The sequence below is a fragment of the Ixodes scapularis genome, unplaced genomic scaffold, assembly GCF_016920785.2.
Source record: "Ixodes scapularis isolate PalLabHiFi unplaced genomic scaffold, ASM1692078v2 PGA_scaffold11__112_contigs__length_91849675, whole genome shotgun sequence".
NCBI lineage: Eukaryota > Metazoa > Arthropoda > Arachnida > Ixodida > Ixodidae > Ixodes > Ixodes scapularis.
This window is the reverse complement of record NW_024609837.1, coordinates 12,678,984-12,703,118: the sequence shown is the minus strand read 5'-3', so window position 1 is coordinate 12,703,118 and position 24,135 is coordinate 12,678,984. Positions and strand designations below refer to the sequence as shown.

At 46.8% G+C, this 24,135-nt stretch overlaps 1 protein-coding gene across 2 annotated transcripts; it reads right to left on the bottom strand.

The window, feature by feature from the left end:
- Positions 1 to 1,541: 1,541 nt before the first annotated feature.
- On the bottom strand, positions 1,542 to 23,823 carry LOC8032449. Of its 2 annotated transcripts, XM_029994509.3 has the most exons (6): positions 23,630 to 23,823; positions 9,619 to 9,651; positions 8,317 to 8,434; positions 6,703 to 6,839; positions 5,474 to 5,609; positions 1,542 to 3,033 (listed from the first exon to the last, which is right to left on the bottom strand). In XM_029994509.3, exons 1-6 carry the CDS (start codon positions 23,736 to 23,738, stop codon positions 2,793 to 2,795), a joined length of 774 nt encoding a protein of 257 aa, XP_029850369.2. In that variant the 5' UTR covers positions 23,739 to 23,823; the 3' UTR covers positions 1,542 to 2,792. The 2 variants fall into 2 exon arrangements, with proteins under 2 accessions (XP_029850369.2, XP_029850370.2); XM_029994510.4 differs by lacking the exon at positions 9,619 to 9,651 and having other exon boundaries at positions 23,630 to 23,768.
- Positions 23,824 to 24,135: the final 312 nt, after the last annotated feature.

Sequence of the window (24,135 nt, the reverse complement as noted above, 5' to 3'; positions counted from 1 at the left end):
CAAGTGACCTCGGAGAGGGGGGGTCACGTGACTTCAGGGGAGTCACGTGACTTCGGGGGTCAAGTGACCTCGGAGAGGGGGGTCACGTGACCTCGGGGGAGTCACGTGAGCTCCCGGGGGCCACGTGACCTCGGGAGGTCACGTGACCTTGGGAGAGGTCACCTGACCTTGGGGGGTCACATGACCGGGGGTCACGTGACCTTGGGGGTCACGTGCCCTTGGGATGACCTTGGTTACGCCGACGGCGACGGCGACGCCGCTCAAGCCGGAAACGGGCGCCTAAGAGCTGCGCTCTAAAAATTCGTCCAGCCTGGGCTTTCCCATTGCACCTCCGTGGAGCCCCCAGAATCGGGCCCCCCGGTTTACGTGACCCGGGCGAGAGTCCCGAGGCGAGAGGAGCAAGGCGTTGGGTTACGTCTCACCGAGGAGAAGCCCCTTCGCAACGGAGACGACTCCGGGACGCCGTACGATACGGACGGGACGACCGCTCTTCCTTCCGACGTAATGTAACCTTGTGTAACCGATTGCAATCCCAGTTAATGAGCGTCTTGTTAATTTTAAATCAACCCCAGTCTACGCCTTAAACTTACGATCACCTACGAACTCCCAAAAACCCAACGGATAACCTGACAGTACATTGAGTTACATCACCGAATTTAGATAAACCAAGAAATGTGTTTCACAGTTAGGCAAGGTTACAACAGTTTAGAAATGTGCACTTTTTTATTTTATTTTTTATTTTGAGAGGTTTGAAACGAAAACGGGCAGCAAACGACGGAACTTTATTGCGTTGCGCCACACTTAGCCTGCGCGCACCCCGCAGTTTCCACTATGCTCCACGGAACTTCTGAGATGAAGTGAAGTTGATATGCGCGTATAAAAAAAAAAAAAAAAAAAAAAAACACCGTGTAGGAATGCGACACGCGGCGCATTCCTACAAGGAGCGCGCCGCGTCTTCGTTTTGCACACGGCGCGCTCCGGTGGTGACGTCACGCTCCCCCACTGCGCAGGCGCGGAGAATCCCGCCGGCTTCTGTGACGAAGCATCTGAGTTGCTGTGCTTTCCTTTGTGTTTTATTTCTGAGGCGCGTCCGCTTTGACCTTGAGCAGCGCGTGCTTGGTGACGTATTGGTGTGACCATTTTTCGGGCACAACGCCGACACCTTTTCTCGTAATAAAACATAGAAAACTTTCGCCTTAAAAAAAAAGGGGGGGGGGAGTGAAGGGGCGTTACGGCTGGGCGCTTGATGGTAAGGCCGGCCACACTGGCACGTGACATTCTACACACGAAAGTTTCGGTGATTTATACGTACAACGTAACAAAATAAGAACAAAAAGAAAGGTGATGTGAGCACTTCGTAAGGGTGCCACCTGCGTTGAGTTTTCTACCCGAAATCTGCAAAAATACGTCATCTTTGCATGGGGAACGACAAAGTACTCTCTGGGCAACAGCATTCGTCAAGCCGGTCCTTTTAAGCTTGGTTAGAATGGTTGGTTGACTGAGAAATCTCAGCAATGCATCAAAACAGACAGCAGGCACCATTTTCGTAGTGTTGGCAGTGACTTAGTTGTTACCGAAGTCAAAAGGTTTATTCGACAAACATCGTCTGTACAATGAAATCATTCAACAAATTATTCACAGAACAACTATATGCTTGGGCAGAAATACTACCGTTGGTGAGCAAGGAGATGTAAACATAAAGAAAATCTCCTATATGATACAAATGAACAAATTAAAAACGAGTGCCAAGGAGCACATTGACAAACGTCGTCTGGTCAAAACGTTTGTAAACATCCAGCTCCTTTGGACTAATGTCTGTCGAAACTCAATACCTCCCTCGCAACAGTAAAGTGTTGCAATGTGCGGGAAATGAGTGGCCAACGATACTGACAACCGATCATGACGAGGCCATTTTCGGACAGATACCGTAAAACAAAAGCAATACTACTATAGAACAAAGGCTGGGATTGAAGTTGAATAAGATATTCATTTGCATTCCACGAAGGCTTTACAATCCGCCGTTTAGATCTTGTGTAATAAACTAAACTTCAATATCCTTCGCTTGAAATAGAAACTTCGTCCTGTATTTCGAATGCGGGTTTATAATTGCACTGTCTGCTGTGTGCGAACCATCATGCAGCACGGCACCAGTCAGTCTCTTTGGGTAATCTCACATTTTATCATTTTGGCATTAGAGTAATATAGAACTTTGAGCACACTTGAGATGAATTGTCCGATTCATATTAACAGTGAACTGCGTATTAATGTCAAGCTTTAAATGATTTTACTTTAAGGTGTCATGATGTATTTCATCAATGGTGATGAAATGACGGAGAGCAAGGAACTGTCTACTTAGCTTGCTCCTTTAAGGCTGGTTGGTACACCGAGTCTTGCGATCGCTCACAACGAGAGAGTACACACTATCAGGTAGTTTGCCTATATTTCCTCGTGTTTTTTTCGCATCATTATTTGACTGCGGAAAGGCCTTTGGCAATGTTGTAAACGACCATTTCTCATCCAGTATACACATCTGATCTGGCAAATACTGAAAGACCACCACTCTAGTTAAATCCAGTTCTGCGGCTACCTGGCACCAGCGTGTCAGTGTTCTCTCCGATCACAAGGCTGAACAAAGTGGTCGGTTGCAACCAGTGAACGCAGGTGTGTGAACCACCCTCTTTGTACGTCAACTCATTTTTCTTTTCTAATTGTCTTCCTTTCTTCTATACATTGAGTCGATGCAGCGATGGTTTTCTATTTGGAAGGCACTTCACAGCTCCGGTCATTGTCTTCTACCATGTAGGACTTGCGGTCTGGACAACAAAGGTGGCGACGAGGAGCGTGAACACGCTCATGGTCAGTTGACTTCCGGAGTCTGTGTCCACGCAGACCGAGGTTTCGTAGTTCTTGCAGAAGTTGTACAGGAGCTTGTTGGTGAGCTTGTCCGCGTACAGTTCCGTGTACTGCCTCGCCTCTTCACCGCAGCCCGAGGACAGCTTGTCGCCCAGGCACTTGTGGTACGAATGGTAGGCACTGCGAGCAAGCGGAGTCGTCGGCACCCGGAATTCCAAACTCCCGCGTAAACGCTCACAAACTCCTGACCAAGGTTAGCTAATCCCCGAAAATGTCAACCAGCAACGCGTTTATTTATTGCAGTAGCGCGGCTAGTAACACATTGATCTGTTTGGCGAAGATAGTGGAAAAAAATTAAGTTCATCAAGCTTGTCGGAGAATTTATGGGATGACAATGCCCGAGCGCAAGTTCGTCTGCTCCTTTAGCAGGGGCTGTGGTGACGTCAGAACGCCGAGGTCTGATTGGCTTTGATTGAAGGATAGTGGGTAGACCTCAAGGCAGCTTGCTTTGAGGTCTACCCGCTATCCTTCATTCAGAACCAAAGCTATGCACGCGTGGCCTTGCTATTTTCACAAGGGTCAGACAAAGACGTCACGACTGGTGTCAGTGCGGGGGAATATACCTGGCAAAGCTGCCCCACGAGCGACACGCGCTAAGACCCGTTGCTCTGGGGCAGCTAGGGGCGCAAGCGCGTTCGCAAGACGCGAGCATGTTATGATGGCTACACCTTAGGCTACACCATCCAGGTTTCTTTGTAACATTCGATTTTGCACGTGCCACGTTCGAACACAAGCATCTGTCGGCATCTGTAAATGCGCGATAACAAAACTTATAAAATAATTAAAATTAAAATTAAAAAAAAAAAATTATGCAGCTTATGGCCGCAGCGTCCCATTAAACATTCCATTCAGCGTTAATATTTGAATTGCTTTCTTTCATGCTTCCGCGAGCACTTACGTTTCACTTTATGTGATAGCGAAGCCAAAGCTACTTGCAAAAGCACGTTGCCCCGAACGATGCTCGCACTGCACGAGCGCACGTGCTTGGCAGGGAAACTGAAAGCTCGGAACTCGCTCTTGTAGCCTCTGCTACGCTGGCACTTATAATGGAACGGAGTACTAAAAAGTGTAGTGGGGAAGCGTACTGATGCAAACGCGAGCCAAATATATATTTTGCTCGCCTGGAGCGCTGCTCAAAATCTTGAGAGGTACGGGCCTATATCGACGTAAGCACTGGTCGGTGTGTTTTCTCGCGTTCAGTTACATCTTCAGGAAAAACGAACGTGGTATCCCTCTCAGATAGGAAATTGCGATATTTCACCTCGTCGTGATAAAATATGTAAAACTCCTGACACCTGTAGCACAACGCCTTTATCAGGTTTCAAAGATGCCGGAATAATCACGAGTTCTTCTTTTTTTTTTTTTTGTACTTTGGTTTGTGTTGCCGTCACTAAATGCAGGGGCGGATTTAGAGAGGGGGGGGGGGGGGGGGGGGGGGTCCGGATGTCCTGGCTCCCCTCTTGATTTCTGCATGCGCAAAAATTGGGGCGTAAAACGAGGGAGAGGGAGGGGGGTTCCTAAACGTATGGTACGCTGACCAGCACCTGACCCCCACCCGTCAGGAAATTCCTGCACCCGCCCCTCCGCTTCCTTTCGTTCTCAATCACGTGGGTTCTATATCTGGTATTCCGGACGAAAAAATAATGAGACATTTTAACCTGGAATACGCGAGAAAATTTAGGTGAGGAAAAACAAGAATGTATGACAATCACACTTTTTTGTGTGTGTATGTGAACACCTTTCAGCGGCGTGGAGAGATCAAAACGATGTTTTGACGCATACCAGAAGTGACGACTTTCAAGATGGCTGCGCCCTTTTGGAAAAGGTGTTACTATCAGTTAATAGTCAGCACTAAGTCCCGCCTGTTCTTGTTCTTCGTCCGTGTCCAGTTGCGCTTTTTTTACCTCAAAATGGCCGATTTTGAAGCGCTCCTTAGTATACGAAAAATACGGCCATCCGTTTGAAATACCAACGTGCTATTGTCATTAGCAGATACACTTGATCATGTTTAACTTATTTCTGAACGTGAGAGGTATGTTTTAAGTTTCGGTTCAGTATCTCTTCAACAAGATTAAAGGCACACCCCAAGTCCTTCCCACTACAGAGCTCACGTCACTGCACCACATCACAAAAGCGTGAAGTCGCGTGATGGCGCTCCACGTCCGCCGAATTTCTCACTCGATTGAATATCGCTTTACACCCCTCCGCCAGGCGGCATCAGCTCAATTTCGGCGCATGCGCATAACAGTCGAACGATAAAAGTTAGCCCTCGCCCACCGGCATGCAAGATGGCGGCGCCCAGAAGAAACGTCTGCCCATACCACGTGAGGAGGCCAGTGCGCGTGCGCGGAAACCACCCTGGGCTAAATAAGGTTCCTAAAGCGACTGCATGCAGCGCCACTCCGGCGGCTTGACGTCAACGCCTGCGCTGTAGAAGTTATGGTCGGAAGCCGCTCTTGTACGAAATATTGAGTGCGAATCTACAATTAAAAGCGACGTCGGGGTTCCCCGGCCGTCCAACTGGTAAAACACTGCGCGGTGTCTCTGCGGCAGTACTCACCAGCAGACGTCGTTGCTGTTGGTCAGCCCGGCCGAATACTCCTTGTACTCGTCCTTGAGGGCGCTCAGCCGCTCCATGCAGTGGTCGGCCGTGTGGTTGTAGTTTCGCAGGCAGGAGATGTACTCCTTCGAGGCAGCTGAAGTGAGAGTATACATGCAGGCCGGCTGGTTAAATAAAACCCCTGACACACGGAGGGTTGGGACCGACTCAAAGTTTCATGTTCTGGTGTGCTGTATTTCGAGAAAAACATATTCGTTTGTTCTTTCGGGAAAAGAACATTCTGAAAAAGTCGAATGGAGATCTGTCAAATTGGGAAGGAGACAACACTCGCTTTTGAGTATCAGCTGCCAGAACTGTGTCTGTCCTTCCTTCTGTATTTCCCGGGGAAATTGACATAACGCGGCATCGCGTCGTGTGACCTATATAAATTTAGCGGTGAAACTGTTTTGAAGTCTTAAGGTATCGGCCATGTGACGCCAATTTCCCCGCTAACACTCCTAAAAAAAGGGAGTAGTAGTTCGTCCTTTGGGGGACTAAGTGGATGTCCCTGAGAGTGATCCCCCAAAACGGCAAGACCACCGCTTGGTCCCTCCTTTTTCTTTTAGTCCCTTTAAATTGATCCCTTTAGGTCGTAGTTTTGATCCGTTAAAAGGAGTGTTTTTGATCCCTACAACAGGCCACCAGAGACTAACCGCCGAATTCAGAAACCTCACTCAAACTACACTCAAACTGAAGGGCCCCTCCACTTTCTCGAGCGAGGCGCGAGGGCCGGCGCTGGCCATTCGCGAGGACGGATCCGCCGTCGCGATTGGCCAGCGCCGGCCCTCGCGCCTTCCTCAAGGAAGTGGAGGGGCCCTTCAGTTTGAGTGTAGTTTGAGTGAGGTTTCTGAATTCGGCGGTAAGTTTAACTCTTTAGGGTCTATGTAGACGGGGGAGGCTTTCGACGCTTTCAAGCAGCTGTGCATGGGCGTCGCCATTAAACCGATCTTCAGTTTTGTTAACCTTTTATTTGGTTTCACTTCACTTCATCGTCGCGTTACATAGCAGGCTGCAGGTTATTGCCATTTGAGATTCTAATGTGTCCTTCTCCCCAGCATTGGCCTTTGTGGAAGCTCGTCAACGTCCGTTTCAGTGGCTCGGTAAGACGAGAGAACGTCTATACAGACCAGATGAGGTCTCCGAAAAATGGGCAAGAAATAGGCTGGAAGACAGCTTGCGCATCGGCGTACCACTGTCCATGACGTCACGACACTTGAGCTCAGCCATCCGGCGTCCGCTGTCCAAGATCAGACCGTAGCGGTTCTTTTCGGATTCTGTGCAGCGACTGAGGCGGCTCTCGATGGCATTAAACAGGATCTCCAACTCCCTGTGGACGGAGAAACACATTGAGAAATGGGGATCCACACTGCTGACGTCACCAGTTATTGCATGACGTCATCGACTTGGCGCATGAGGTTTGTGACAAAACTGCTGACGTCACCACTTCAAGTGTGACGTTTCTTTAGAGTTGTCACTTAATTACCCTACTTCTTTACAAACGAAGACCCGTTGGCACACGAAGCGTGGGCTCTACGTACGCGCAGAAACCAGCTTTGCGGGAGCTGAGGCGTGTGAGTGAGGGTAAGCTGCAATGCCAGCAGCGTCATCGCAAAAGGCGCTTTGGTCGATAGAAACTTTGTATGTCAGAACGCATTTGGGAACTCTTAAAAGCGCCAGTCTTAAAAGTGTTACTAGAGCGATTTCTTTGTGCGCCTCGTCTAACAAACTATTGCCTATTCGTTGCAAGCGTCGGTTTACTCACGCAAAACTTTCTTTTCATAAATTTTTTTTTTCGAAAGATTTACATTTTTTGAAGAACTCAGCTTTGGGATGCCAGCCAGAACAGGATTATGTCACTATGACGTTCTACCATTCGGTCTTCGCCACCGTCTTGCTGATGTAGGGTTGGACTGAATTCATTATTTTAAACTTAAAACTTGCAAGGTGTCACTTTCTTGCTGGCTGAGACGTCACCAATTAGCCAAGCATGCGGAACATAAGGCCGACGAGGTTCCGTTCTTACTTCACCGAAAGCTAATCTCGAGGCAAGGGTGCCTCCCCAGATGGGAGACCTCAAAATAGTCCGCAAAGTTGGTGCTCTGCGGCGGACCGCCTGTCAACCGAGCCTTTGTTGTTGCACGCGCGTTTGCCGCGTACCCGGGCATTGCGCAAGGCATCCACGACTCCCGCTAAACTGGGTGTGGTGAGGCTGAACTGGCTGAACCATATTGGCTGAACGCGCTGAACCCTTCGAAATGGGTGGCAGCTGGTGCCGCCTAGCCCGTCTGAACTGTTCTGACGCTCGTGAAGACTTGAACAATGCTGGAAGACGATGTGTCTGAACGGCGCCGCCACGCCAAGGAGCAAGTGTGGCGAAGGTTCGCTCGCATTTTGGAAAATGCCGTAAGAGGGCGCAACGTGTTAGGGCACATCTCATCAAGTGGCCGGTGCGAGACTCCTAAAGGGACGGGAACAGGACAGGACGTAACATCTTTCCATGGAAATACGTTTTTTTTCTGTCCCCGTCCTTTTTGCTGGTCATGTTGCTTTCCTTTATCCCCGTAACTTTCCCAGCACGCTCTAATTTGTCAGGACGACGATGCCCCTTACGGAAGGTGCTCGATTCTCGAGCAAACCTTTGCCACCTTGGCTGGCCTTGTTCAGACACCTGTTTATTTTTTCCACCGTGAACTGAACCATGCGGCGTTCGCGTTGCGCGTGGCCCAACAGCTTTGATGCGCGAAGCGAACGCCGGAATCGCAACGACCAGGGACACTCTAGATATGCATGCTGGAACGACTTACTCGCAAGTCTGCTTGCTGAAGCTGAATCCACCCCGGGGTCCGGAGTTGTCCGTTCGCCGGAGCCTCTCGTCTGTCGCAGCCACCTTCTCCCGTATCGTCTCGATGTCGCAGTCGCCCGCTGGAACACGAAAAGTGCGCCGATCACTGGTACCATTTCTTTTTCTCTCCACAGTACACAGGGCATGTTCACACGGCGTCAATCCGCCATTTTTTTTTTGTTAGATATCAGCGTGATGAAACTTGTACGCATTTGTGCACTCACTACCAATCTGAGGGAGTGATCTGATTCTTCGGAGTGCATCGCCTTCTGCACGCGCCAGACAACAGACTTCGGGACATCTTTTGACCTTCCCCGTTTTAAGTTTCTCCGCGTATCCTTGGCAATGACGTCAGGACTTGTGCTTGATAGTGTGCGTCTTCCCGGTAGCTATCTTGGGTCCAGAAAAAAGCAAAATGCCTTTACTGGGCCATACGGAGCGTGTTCTGAGAATCTACTGTGGAATAGTGTATGTGATGCCGCGAGATCAGACAGGCGAAACATTCCGAGGGCTGCACAGGCATGCGTCTGACATTCCTCAGAGTGCTACTGCGCATGCTCAGAACGCCTTCCAGAGCGATAAAGATGGCGCATGAAAGGCACGATTATTGCACCACAATGCGCTGTCCTCCTATAGGTCAGCGCAATCTATGGGAAGCCTAACAGATTACATATTGATGTATGTTAGACATCCGAATTTAGTTACAATGCAACGTGTAACGCCGAAATAAATTGGGTATGCAAACGGACGGTCGCCAGCAGAGTCTTTAGGATTCGGTTCGTATACATTTGACACCCGTGTGTCGTGCCTCGACGTTACTGCACGTTTAAAACATTTGATCCGCTGGAAGGATAACCAAACGGTATACGTTAAAAGCTATGGAGCCAATCTGGACCCAAGATAGCGTCGACTAGAGCTCTCTCTTTCTAAAGGTCCTTCACCTCAGACTGGTGGAGCCTATATATACGATTCAGCGGTTTCCCTTGCATAACGCTTCATGGGGTCTTCTGCTACTTGCATAGGAGGGTCGGCTAGGAGATTCACCCTCAAATTTGTGGAAGCCATGCTTGCACACCAAAAATCCTGTACACACACATGCGCTATGCATCAAGCGCCAGCGTCGTGCAGAACTGCAGCACGCACCAAAAGGAAGCATGTCCTCGCGAACTGTTAGTGTGCTCACTGCCCATCTATATAAAAAAGTACTGCGATCGCTGTAATGTTACGCTACGTTGACGTCTCGCTAGCACATCCCGTGACTTACCTACTCGTACAAGATGCGGGGATGAGGCCGCTCCTGAAAGTCAAAAGTGACCTTAGACGGGGCTGAACTTCGTCTAACCCTCTTCAAATTCTCATCTTTCGAATCACGCGAGCGAATCTAAAAGCCTTTCCTTTTGTATGGTTTATTCTTAGCGGTTTCCCGGCCGCCTTTGTCGCAGATCTGCTTTCGCGGTCTGCCGAAGATGTCAGCTGTGACTCGAGAAATTACTTTCCCAATATCGACCACTCTGTCGATAGTGCATATACGCTTTGGCGGTGATTGATTTTTATGAACTTTGTCGCCCCTTTTATGGGCTCTTGTGAACGTACGATGACCTTTAACTCATCGTGGGCATTAGAAAAAAGGCACAGTGGCATTGTTGGGCGGCATCTGCACGCGCTCCCAATGACCTCCGAGGTTTGGAATGAACGTGTGCCAACTGAAGCACGAAAATTCGCAGGGTGCACATCCTCGGTCCACCAGACTCGTGGCTCCAAATCAAGTGCAGCTGTGCGAAAGTTTTTCGCTTTCGTAGCTCTCTCACATATGGCACTTTGGCGCTTTGGCGGAGAGCAAGTCGTCTGCTTCTTTTGCAAGGGTTCCGGTGACGTCAGAACGACCCCGAGTTCTGATTGGCTTTGATTGAAGGATAGGGGGCATAGAACAAAAAGCGAGCTGCCTTCAGGCCTACCCACTATCCTTCAATCAAAGCCAATAAGACCTCGGCGTCGTTCTGACGTCACCTCAACCCAAAGAAGCAGACGAACTTGTGCTCCATGCACATAGTGCCGCGGCCATACCGATCGAAGATCGTACAAAAGGCACGCTGCAGACGACATGGATTATCCGCGGACACGCCTCAGGCATGTTCCAAGCATGTTTGTATGTATATATATATATATGCTTGGAACATGTCTGCAGACGGTTTTTGTGTGACCATGGATGGATGGATGGATGTTAATGGCTATAGCTTTTGTAACGGGCGGTAGCTCGCGCCACCTAGCCCAATTCTAAATGTGGCAGAGCCGTCCTACCAATGTGGCAGGGCCGTTCTACAAGGAAGAGACGCGCCTCAGACAGTATAGGGAGTTTTAGGGAACCGTTTTTGCACTACGATACGGCATACGATGGGTCCTCCGGTACGAACTGCGCATGCGCCAGCCTTCTGTAGGGGCATATGCGCAGTTCGTACCGGAGGGCCCATGATACCGTATTGGATGTGCAAAAACGATTCCCCAAAACTCCCTAGGAGTTCTCATACCATAAGCTTGAGAAATATTTTAATTCCGACGCAGCTGACAGGATATAATTGTGGCAAACTTTGCTCAAAACTCCCAACTCACAAAGTATGCTGTAACGTTTTTTTTTTTGTTTTTTTTTTGCTGGATTATTAGTGAACGAAGCCACTTGCCGCGAGACATTTTCGTCGCTTCCACAGAAACTTTTCGCAGTTAACTAGAAACGCTCCTTGTCATCGTAGGAGAAGTCGGAAAGGAGAGCTGTAAAACCGCTCGACGGTTATGTTTTTGGATTCGACAGAGTTTCCACAGAGAAGACAGAGAAGACTGAACAACCGGAAGTTCTGAATCCGCCATCTTGAGCCTTTAAATCTGTCGGGTGAAGAGGGTAAAGCGCGGAGCTATTGGAAGACTTTTTTTTTTTCTGCTTGTTTGCCGTTATTCGCTGAAGATTTTTTTTTTTTTAATTGTATGTAAACGGTTGTGGCTGCCTTTGGAGAACCCGTGGAAATTTTTTACGAACGCGCAGCACCGCAGGTAAAAAAGGCACGACCCGTCGAACGCAAGTGTCGCGGTCAGGTGGCGTGATCAAAGGGTGTACGCCAGAGCCGTGTATTGGTGTACGCCTTGGCAGGCCGAAGTGCTGCGCGTTTTTGTGTGCCTTTGCACGCTTGAATACCGATCAAGAATCGACGCAGTGTGGATGTGCTAACCCTTCGGGACAGTTCCACGGGTGCAACGTGCGTGAAAGTGTATCAGCCTCTACAGCAGCGTGTTGCTTTGCTTTGACAACTGTAAATAGTGTCAGTTGCGGCACCCGCATGCCAGAAACGAGATTAATTCAGTCGCGACGAAGAGCGGAAGGGGTATTTATTTTTTGCGTTTATTTCTAGCAATTAATCAATTTACTAGAAGGAACGGGAATCTTTCTGCGCCCCCTCCCCCATATCCCGAACACTTTCGACGCCCGTGGTTCCCTTGTTCAAAAGCGGCGATGTGGCTTGAACCACACTTTAACAGAAGGAAGTTGACCTCAGGGTCTTGGTTCCACGGGGTGCTGGTTTGTTACGAGTTGAAGGGATTCTTGATCGGCATCCAATTCGTGCGAAGGCACAGAGGTGCAGCACATGCGGCACTTCGGCGTGCCAAGGCACGTCCTTTGATCGGGCCGCCTGATCGCGAGACTTGCGTTCCGACGAGTTGTGCCTTTTTCTCGCGGTGCTGCGCTTTCGTAAAAAAATTCACGGGTTCTCAAAAGCACCTCAAAGGCAGCTACAACCGTTTACACAGTTTTTTCTTCTTCTTTTAACCTTCTGCGAACGACGGAGAACGATCAAAAAACACGTCTTCCAGCACGCAGCCGCCTGCGACGCTTCACCCGGCAGATTTTTACACAGCACCAAGAGGGCCGATTCATGGTCGATTCCGAATTTCCGGTGGCAGCACTCGCGCTGCAACGACCAAGAGGGAGTGCGCGATCCAGTGAATTGTACTAGAGATCAGTGGTTGGAGATTGTTTAGAATGCCGTTGTCGGCCGCTTGTTTGCTCGGTGGGATTAGGCAAGCAAACGAACGGCCGTCGAAGGACGGATTGCTGAAGCGCTTCCTGGCGACCATTAATTAGACGCCGAGAACTGTCTTCAATGAGGCCGGACTGACGGTCAAGGACGACGCAGGCTATGCCAAGGGAGAGCCTGCCGCGGCCTAATACTTTTTCTCTCTCTTATGCCCTAGCGGCTCCTCGACGAACATGCCATTCGTCTTGGGACGAGGGCTTTGTCCACACCATGGGATGGGCGCTCCGCGTGCATGCAGTTCAGATTAGGAGGAAGGCTGGTTCACACGCTCGCGTTGGGTTGCAAGTTACAACCGAGTTCACCCTGTAATGTCCTATATTTCCTTCCATAAAGTGGTGAACTGGGCCATTCGGTGTACGACACACACGATGGGGAAAACAGTTTATAAAACACGGACTGCGAAGAAGAACAAACACGACAGGACAATGCATGCTGTACTCGCAAGTGAAGAATTTTAATGAAGGAAACGACGTTTTGTTTGCTTCATTAAAATTCTTCAGTTGCGAGTACAGCATTGTCCTGCCGAGTTTGTTCTCCTTCGGCATAGTCCGCGTTTTCTGAGCTGTTTTTACTGCCATGTGTGACCTAAATTTCCCCTTCTTTTTTTTTTTTTTTTGCGCATCATTTTTTTTTTTATTATTGTGGGTTCGAAAAACTATTGATGATGTTAAAAAACGACCTTTTTCGCGTAAATAATACGTGCATTTGATTTCCCAAATACTGCAAAACATTTCACTTTAGTAGTTAAATGCCACGGCTGCCTTCGTAGGTGCCTACCGAATGCCCCAAAATAGCAGCCAGGCTCTTTAAATCGCCCGCAAAATTCGGTTTATTAACCTATCGCCCTACGACTTTGTGCAACGTTGCCCACAGATGGTGCATTTTTTATTTTTTTTTAATTTGCAAAGATTGATTTTATTTGAGAAAAAAGTTTAAAAAAAAAAGGCTTAACTCTTATGAAAATGCAGCAAAGCCACCTGTGACGTACCAGTAATTTAGAATAATGCACGATATATTTATTTAACTGTTAGATTACAATAAATTGACGCCGGAGGCGGAAAGCGAGCCACAGAGAAGAACGTGACGCCTGGGAAAGAAGAGACATGGGCGCGGTTGCAGACCGAACAAGACGCTTCTCAACAGAATGTAATCTAACAGTTAAATAAATATATTATCCTAAATTACCTGTACATCACACCACCGGTCTTCAAACAATAGGGAGCCCTATTCGCGTCTCCAGCTCGACGCTCGCCCTCCCGCGGCGGAAACGGGAAGCGCTCTCTATGTGAGGGTCCCCCGATTCTCCTGCTCAGCGGGCAAGGCGGAACGCGTCTCGCGATCATCGCTCGCGAAACGTAATTTCCGAATGCAGACAACACTCTTCACTGTCCCAACGTGGTGCTGCAGCCGGTATGGGATTGTACCTTATTAGAGAGTTTTAGTATTGCGCATAGAAGCAAACGCAAGCGCTGTGCGTTTGCGTTAGGGTGGTGTGCTCACGTTGCGCGTGCGCATCGTTGCGTGAAACACGCAAAGCTAACGCAAACAGACAGTGCTCGCGTTAAAACTGACTGCTGTTTCACCGGGTTCCAACGCCAGCGAAAAGTGCTGAAGTGAGCAGACGTTCCTTCGAATTGGAAAGGCTGAGAGTTGCAAAATGACGGCGCGTAAAAATGAAAGTAACTACATTTTATTAAAAAAATCGGTAATTAAAATTTTTTTTTTTTTTTTTATGGGGGGGGGGGGGGCATTTGGTTTGGAAGGATATTGACGGCGACCTTGGAAGTTTTGCCGATTGTCAAAGGTCGCGACTTAGATAGCAAAATATGCTTTACCCCCAATAAATGTAATTTTACATGGATTTCTCACATTAGCTAGAATATTTTAATTGGTTTTAGACTATTATTATTTTATAACTTTATAATTAAAAATGGTGCAATTTGCACCAGCGATGATAATTAGCACACTTTTGATTGTCATACTTTTCACTCATTTGAAATTAGATCACAAGCAACAAATTATATTAGAGCTTAAAAAATTACCTATTAAAATATATGCATTTTAATATTAATATAATTATTACAACTCGCGGTAAGGTATGCCCTATAATTAATTCCACGATCACAAAAATATGCCATTTAACCATAATAGTCTTTCTAGAAAGGTATAATTTTGTTTTTGTTTTTAGCATATAAGAAACTCCGACATCGTTATCAAGATAGACAAACAGTCAAACACTGGATGCAATATAAAGTCCTATGCGTCATGCGTTGCTTTTTTAAAAAAAAAAAATACACTTCAACTGTCTGACTCGGTTTCTGTCTTTGGGATGTTGTAGTGAGAACAACGTTTATTAATTTAGAGGTTTGGGGGGCATATTGTAAAAAATTGTTTTATTCTGTTATCCTTCTGCTGGGCATAATGTTAAAGCAATTAATCACCTAAATACCCCAAAACCCATTAAAAGGCCCGCAGTTACATAACAATTATCTGAGCGAGAAAAGGCAGGGAGAACGCACAAATATCAGCACTGATTTTTTTTTTTTTTTCAACTACGATATTCACTGTTACCTCCAAGGTGTATGAAAGACCCTTTAAAGGGACACTGAAATCTCCAAAATATTTTGAAGTGCCTGGATCGAACATGTATATCACAAAATAAAGTTTCCGCGAACAACTTCTTCAACTAAATAATTACGCTGTGACACAGATCTTGAGTTATGAAAGAATCCGAAATAAAGACCTATACCAAGAAATAAATCGAAAGAAGAGGTTAGTTTCGGTTTCGCTCCAGAATTAAAACGCGCATCCTTGCGTAAATATTACGCTAAACACCGTTTTTGTTCTTAGGATAAAGAGGTGACCTGCGCTCATAACACCCTAGCTTCCTCGTATTACCAGAAATAATTTGTGCCGCTCAGTGAAGCCAGTACACCAGACAGGCTCAACAGCGGCACGCATCTCCGACCCTCACTATAACCGCCATTTTGGAAAACGAGTGGCGCCACCTATAGTGAGTTGGAGTCGCGAATTGTTTGAAGACCGGTGGCTTCGCTGCATTTCCTTAGGAGTTAAGCCTTTTTTTTTCTTCTTTTTTTTACTTATCCCTCAGGTAAATTCGCTCCTTGCAAATTTTACAAAAAAAAAAAAAAAAAAAAACATTTCTGAGGATTTTGATTGACAGATCCTCGAGCAAAGTGTAGCGAACGTTGGTTCTTCGAGCGGCGCCGAGTGCGTTCTCATTCGTCTTGCTCAAACTTTGTGTCCGTCTTTGGCCGCGGTTACATTTTGACAAATGGTCGGTGTTCTGAGATCGAGCCGACGATAACGGCCGAGACGTACGTTTGTCGCCACTCTGGCTCGCACGCCGAGCGTTTCCCCGTGGCGTCACGCCAGGGGGACCGCCTTTTGTCAACACATTCCTCTGGGCGAAGGAAAACAAAACAAAGCAATACTCAAAAAGGGGGGAAGTCACTCTAATTTGCTACGAATACATGACAAACGATGGCACAAAAGCTTCTGCCGAAGAACTCAAGTGTTCTCCTCTCCCCCGCATCTGCAGCGAGAGGAGTATATCTGGGGGCACCCCCTTGCTGAACACGTGGTCAGATAGTGGCGCGAGCGAAGACGGAACGCTGGAACGTCGGAAGCGTACATGACTCAGGTGCTTCGTCACACGCTTCAGGTGAACGTTATCGATACAGTTGCTCACGATTAGTCACGAGAGCGCATTAATTAAAAGGGTGTGTGACACCGGTCCTCTCAGAGTCAGCCGGCCACGCACTGCGAGGAATATCACCGCGCCACGGATGACGTCGGGGAGGTGGCGGGCTGTTATAACGACTCTGTCAAGGGTATACACTCTGAGATAGCCGCTGGTGGGGAAGTTAAAATAGTTTGCATAGATGGTATATAGGATTCCCCAGTCGTGATATTCGCCCGCTTTTGTTTGGCAACAAACTCAGTGGCGCCATCTATTGAATTGGACCCCGGCACATTTCCGGTTCACGTGTGTTTTCGAATTTTTTTTTACTCATCACTTTTTTATAATAAGAGTGAATTAAGTCTGACAGTGCTATAATAGGTCATTTCCAGAGGATAGTGTGTGTATTTGATTTCGCAAGTACTACGAAACCAGATGTCTATAGTTTAGAACCGGAAGCAGTTGGGGGCGATTTGCACATTGCATTGGCGCCACCACGTTTCAACTAGCGCGAAGAGGAGCGAATATATGTTTTACGCATTTTTGAAAACAATGGGAGGTACGCGGAATCCGCACCTATAAGTTATAATGCTCCCGGCTGGCACACGAAATGCGAGCTGTCAATTTTCTAGTTCCCCGGAGTTCATTCGTTTCAAATTACTGTAATTAGAAAAACCTCTTTATACTGGAAACTTGAGGGCGGCCGTATTCCAAGACTTCTAAGGAATTCTCGTGCCGCGTGTTCCGAGATTCGGGTCTCCAAATTTTACATTCCAAACCGCCAAGATGGGCGTATATATAAAATTCCTCTCCGGTGTGATGCACCGACGTTGCATGTATATATATGTCATCGTCTGATAGTCAAGCATCGCTGTGGCGTACCCACGGTTTCCAGACTGCCGCCCAATCAAAGCGTATTCCTTCCAAGGTGGCCGGACTGGCTCTCGAAGCGCGGCTGCTTGCAAGCGTCTGTCGAGACCGCTTATAACAAAGTCAACGGTAATCGGAAATCACTTCGCTATGTCCGCTATTTCGTTATAACCGATTTCGGTTATAGCGAAGTGCGAAAGGGAATGGGAAATCGTGATCGCTTCGCTGTAGCCGCTATTTCGTTATAACCGACTTCGTTATAACGGTCTCGACAGTATAGTCAAACTGTTTTCAACAGCTTTTCTTTTTACCCATCGTCGATCCACCAACACTAGATTATATTTTTGGGGAAAATAAAGGATATCATTCACTGGGTTTTAGCCGGGGATACCAAAAGGAAAAAAAAAAGAAAAAAGACGTTGTTACGATGCACTTTTCGGGGTGTTTGATTGGCTACATCGGATGCGCTCGTTCTTTTTGGACGGAGTTTCATCATCCTCGCCGTGCTCCCCCCCGCGGTTATCTCCTTCGCGGTGGGCTTCCCCGCACCACGGCGTCCTTGCGGGCCTCTGGAAGAGCCACGGCAAGCGCACGGCCCCTTCCCCCTCTTGGGGGTCGTCGCCAGAAATAAAGCTTTTCTTTCGTTGGTCGACACTCGGCGCGGACCGTCGCAGGTGACACTGAATTTATTTCGGGGTGGCGGAGAGGGGAAAACCCCCGGCTAAAAAATCAAAACAACAAACAATTTTTTCTTTTTTTCTTTTTTACGCAGGAGCGTAAGAACCGGTGTGGCGATGAGTTTCGAAGAGCGCGCACTTTGGCGACGGAGAAAAGCAGCTTGTTGAGACAGCGATGTACGGGTTTTGATTGAAGCGTGTGGGAGGCTGCGAGGGGATTACGTATGCGCTAAGGTTTTTGCTGCTCGAGGCCGTCCTCGAAGCATCCCATTAAGAAAACTGAATATATAACTGACTCGCTTTTCCACTAAAGCCGTAATCGTAGCCTACCACTACCTCGAATTATCGCTAAATATAAAATGCAACAAAAAGCAAGAAGAGAAAGAAAAGGTTGATGCGTAGTAGGTAGTACGGTGCCTGAAAACGACGCTTATATTTTTAAATAGTAAACGTGTAAGACTGATTTTAGAGATGTGCACTATATGTCTATATCGTGTGTTGCCGTCCCTTGGGTTGGTGTACCGCAGCACTGCCGAATCGGTTAGCTTCATAATCGAGGTCGGGCGATTCCAATAACTCCGCACTCTGCCAAACGGGAGTGTTCTGGCAACTCCCTCTCTGGGAGTGGGAATGTTCTGGCAACTCCCTCTCTGAGAGTGGGAGTGTTCTGACAACTCCTCCGAAAGGTGTTATGGCAACTCCCTCTCTGGAAACCCGACTGACAGTGGGAAGGGTGCAGGCGTGACCTCCGAGGGGGCGCAAAGTGGACGCGTGTCCAATGTGGTGAGGCGGGGGTCATTCATGGCAAACGGCTGACTCACGCGCACGCGCAGGGGGCGACCGAGCAGGGCGGTGGTGCGCCTGAATCACCTTCCTCCCGTGAACGCGCTATCATTCTGCTGATTCAGGCCGACCAATCATTGTTCCAGCGTCGTCAACACCGGGGAAATCCGATCCCATTTATAAAATTGAGGTTAGTCGCAAATTGTTCTTTTTTTTTTTCGCCACAACCTTTGAATGAATAAACCAAACTTTTCACACTGGCTTCCGAATGGTGAATGGAAAAGGTGCACCCGGCTATTTATAACAGGGAAGTAATTTGCAGTAGATATAGTACATAGCTATAATGTACTCGCTTGGAAAGGGTCGTTTTTAACAAAACCGCACCCAATTTGTTTAGGTTAACGGAACCAGTTCATCACCCTCACACGTTAGCTCCGGTCACCGGTGTCCCACAAGGTTCCGTACTCGGCCCAATCTTATTTCTTAGTTATATTAGCGACCTTCCTACAAGTGTTTGTTTCCTCTTTTATAAGCCTGTATGTTGGCGATTGTGTTACTTCTCAGGAAATTATTAACGATTATGACACGTTCATTCTTTCAAAATGCGATATTAAATAATGTCCCTCATTGATGTGGACATTGGCTCATGGAACTTAACATTTCTAAATGCTGATCTATGAGAGTGTCCCGTCAAAATAACACCTGTTCTTCCTAGCTACATGAATCATTCCAGTGTGCATCCTGTTTCCTCCTATACATATCTTGGTATTCATCTAGCTCAGGGGACTGAAACAAGCGACCCGCGATTCTCTGGGATGAGCCCGCAAGTATCCCGTGGCTGCAAGGTCCCGTTCCCATGCCTCGAACATTGCATACGCCATAAATATCTCTTGTCGTACATTCAATTCCTCTGGAAACGTACGTAGCTCTACTCTTATGACTTTTTAACATATCTGGCACTAATTTGTTTTTGTTTCCTTAGATAGAAGATTGTTTTGTTTAACGTACCGTTAAGACACAAGTATTTTCTTATAATTCTGCTAGAAAATTAGCAGGAAAGCAAAATCTACCGTATGAAAGAGGTTATAGTTTCGAGACATTGAACTCGGGTAATTTCCAAGTGCACTCTCAGAAATAAGGGGGTGTAGTACTTACACCCCTTGTCCCATAAATGACTAAATAGCCGATGAACGTATCAAGGACTACATGAAAGAAAAAAAAAAACAAACACAAGCACCCACTGAGGTTTTGCAACAGGGCCAATAAAACCTTGAGTTTTTTTTTCTGTAATCTCTAATGCGTAGATTATCCATTGGTGTATATCACTCGATTCTCAAGTCACTCGTAAAATGTTGGTATTGTGAGTTGGGCGTCTGGTCGACTGAACGTCGAATTGTAGTTTTGGCGGTGTTATATCATGGGACAAGGGAAGTAAATGCCGCACACCCTTTTACTGAAAGTGGAATTTCAGAGACATATTGGTTTAAAAATTCCAGCGTGTTGAAGGAATAGTGGCATTTGAAATCTTGTAATCCCTCTATAGTCGGTGATAAGTTAAGAGCAAAGTTGCAAGCTCCTCCCGCCTCTCTCCTCTTTGGCAGAGTGAACGCCCGGAGAGGGGGGAGACCAGTTTTCTCTGCAGCATTCGCTCTGCTAAAGTGAATTAAGAGGTGGGAGGAGCTTCCACTTTGCTCTTAAACCCAAAGTACATATAGTTGTGTGAACATATATCAAAGATAGAGACGTCACTGACGAAACGAGGATATTCAAAAAAGAAAAATGAAAATATAGATCCTTTTGTTATGAAATCTCTGGGTGTCGCTGAAAAGCCCAGCTTTCCGCCAGATACGTATATGGTAAAATTCCTTCGCGTTCGCATGTATATATATGCAGGGCCGTAACCAGGGGGGGGGGGGGGGGGGGGTTAGGGGGTTCTGACCCCCCCCGAAATTTTTTTCTGGGTACGGCCCTGGTCGGTGCACTGGCAGTCAGCCGATTTTAATCTCCACCTCTGCGCACGCGCAGTGGCGCCGGTCGGCTACCGGGTACTAAACCGGGACCGGTTCTCCGGTTTGCTCTAACTCTCCATTATATGCCACCGATGCACGATTCATAGGCGAAAATAAGACAATAGACACTTTAAAAATGGCCGCCGTTGTCCCCGAAACCCCCCCCCCCCCCCCCCCCCCGAAATTTTTTTCTGGGTACGGCCCTGTATATATGTTGTGCTCTACATGTCGTATCTATTGCTCAGCGTCAATTCTATCCTTCTTATTAGTGTTTTGCTCTGTGTAAACATGCCAAAGTTTCCAGGCGCTTTGATTTGTGTCTTGCGAGTTTTCTGGCTCTCAATTATTTTGTAATGTCATAACTAGCTAAATATTGAATTTCAAAATTAATTATATGTATTCAACCACCTAGGTTTTTTTGTTTTGTTTGTCTACATCTTTTTTATTTAATTATATTATGGCTCTCGAGACAGCGACAGACCCTCGATATGGCTTCTTAGCCTGAAAGTTTGGATAGAGAAATAGGGTCTAGATAAGACCATCGTTCGGGGAAGGCCACTTCCAGGCTATCACTGCCGGTGAAAACTTTATCCTCCTTTTTTTCTTTTGAAATACATGGAACAAAGAGTTTGTTGGAGATACCTTAAGAAAAAAATTACCTCGAGTAACGCCCTGTCAGAAAACGTGTTAGTGCCTCTGTGTTCTTCAGAAGTGCTCATGAAAGGCAGGTTGAAAAAGTGGTCAGTTTGAAGGAATTCAAGCGCCCAGAAAATGTCTAGCCCCAAAACCGGAAAATGTGCGAACGCGCCTTAAAAATATATATACATTTTTTTTCCTTAGTAAAAGCATTTCGAGGTCAATTCGTCCGGTGGTTGCTGAGCAGTCTGACCCAAAAGTTGGAATTAGAAATGAAATGGGGACGTGCCAAAACGTGGGGTGTGTTACCAACACTTCGCCAAGGTGTGCGCGCGTGCGCGTTAAATAAAAAAAAAAACGGCGTCTTTTTTGTTTTGTTTGCTTGCAAACAGGCACGCACCATGGGAGAAATTGTAGGAATTAGTGTACAGGTTGACTTTGTTGTGCATTTTTTTTCGCGTGGCAACGAACATGCGGCAAGAAATCACCGTTCGACGCCGCGTTTACATATTATACACCCTAAGAAATAGGGGGGGTGCAAACCTTGTCCCATGATGTAACACCCCAAAACACGACAATTCGACGCTCAGTCCACTGACGTCGAGCTGCAGGGATACAAAGTTTTACGAGCGACTTGACAGCTGTTGGATATAACGTATTCAATATCCAATGTGCGCATCGAAGACTAGAATATAGAGAAAGAAAAAAAAATCAAATTTTGCAGCTAAGCCAAAAAAAAAACCTTGATTGTCTTATTTTATACCTCGTACATTCGCTATTTTAATAAGTTGTATTGGTCCGAGCTCGGCCGCCATCTCTCCATTGAAAATTTAAGAAAATCACTAATAGCTCTTGAATAAGATAGCGGTTCGCCCTGAATAAGGTAGCGCGGTTCAGCCGGACGCAACACGACGAACATGCGATGGTGACTCCCTTCGTGTTTATGTTCCGTCAGAGCGACAGCGTCCCACATAACTTGTTTTACTCTCGAATGAAAAAAAAAAAAAGTGCCGCCCCTACTTTCGATTTTCCTCTCACGTCGACGCGCTCGCGCAAATCAGAAAAAAAAAAGGACTCGTTACAAAATATTACGCTTCCTGGTCGAAATTCTTGCGAGGGACCCCAAGTAGTCTTCGCAACACCCTTCAAAGACCCGTTTCTCTCTCTCTCTCTCTCTCTATTCGGGCATGATTCTGCTTATTCATTATACTTTGATTTCAAGCGCCGCCTAGATTCGGAAATATATATGCCGTCGGAGTAATACGTACTGAGACCAAGTAAAAGCAATATCTTGTATTCAACTTTTTTTTAGGAGCGAAGAGGCATTGGTGACAGTTTATCAGGCTTTTTAGTGAAAAAAAAAGTCATTTGTATGAGAAATTTCTTGTGTTCAATAAACACATATGAATCATACAAGATATATACGGACATAAAAGAACCATTGAAGAAATATATAAGAATTGTATAAGAATTATATAAGATATATGAGAACCATATAAGAAACCTCTCACAAGTCACTTATAAGGCGCTTGTATGTTCTCTATATCCCATATAGTTCTTATATAGTCTTATATGGTTCTTATATATCTTGTATGACTCATATATGTGTTTTCTGGACGCAAGAAATTTCTCATGCAAATGAAAATTTTCAATAGGGCCATGTTTATTTATTTACGACCGGAGCCACGATTTCGCGTAACATTAGCGAGAAATAGAAAAGAAGGACCATTATATATGTTTTCAACCGAAAAATTAACCCAGATCTAAGTAGCACCCTTTTGGGTGTAACTAAGGGTGTATTTTTTCATACCCCAGAAGGTGTAAAAGTAGCACCGATATTGGTGCCATCTCGAAAATTAAAATTTCATCAATATATATATATATATATATATATATATATTACATTGGGATTGACCAGCGAAACGTTCTAATTCCGTACTGGGCACGATGCTGCGAAGGACGTTGATGCGAAACTGAGTAGGAAGAGGAGGAGGTATACGGGGACGGGTCGGAATGGTTAGTGGTCTGTTGTCTCTATACTCGCTGTTCTAAAGCGAACATCGGACGCAGGCGGTCGGTGTTCGTTCGGACTCTGGGTCCCCACTAATCATTCTAACCAGAACTCGGTGTTTTCACGCCTCCTCTTCTCCCTTAGTTTGTACCCGCGTTACCAAAATGTTACCTATGAAAAGATGGGAACGATATGTTTTCTGGGCACATCTCGTATATGTATATAGTCATTCGAATGAACTTAACTTTCGCGCAATTTAAATTTAGAACGCGAATAGAAGGTTGTACAGTTACGGGCATCACGATTCAATCGAATTTTTTTATACGAAAAAACTAGTCAGATTATACATTTTCACAGTTTTAATAATGAATCCTTAATTACTAAAAAAAACAACAACTAACAATTAAGGTGTTGCTGAGCACCGCATACGATTTAACTTCCAACACGTGGTTACATTTAACGGACGAGAAAAAAATGTGGTCAAAACATGTGCGCGAGTGAACTTACCCGCCGAGGTCGGCGCGACGGCGATGAGCAGGGCAATCCAGAGAAGGTGCTGCATATCCCTACTCCGACAAGCTCCACACTGAACCGAAACACTCGTCGTGAACATCATTAGCCGAGGGACTTAAAGCACCGGTGTCGCGCCCTCTCCCTTTGCGATGGGGGCGCCCCTTCGTCAAATGCCGCTTGGGCGCACTGCCAATATCGCCTACGTAGAGGCCTGCGCCCGTTTCCCTCACACGTCATCAGTAGCGGCAACGAGCGCGACGTTAGCTTATTTTGCCGCTTGGGGGGCGAGTTGGTTGTTCACCGATGATGACGTCATGCCCGGGCCTTGTCTTTTACGCGGTATTGTCAACTGCCCCAAGGGCCACGGGTTGTATGGAGTCACTCTATTGCCAGCGGGCGCGGAGAGCGGCAACAACTCCCGCCCACGGCCACTTTCTCTCCCTCGCGTTGTTACGAGACGCGATGACTAAACCGGATCGTGTTTTTTTTATTTTTTCTTC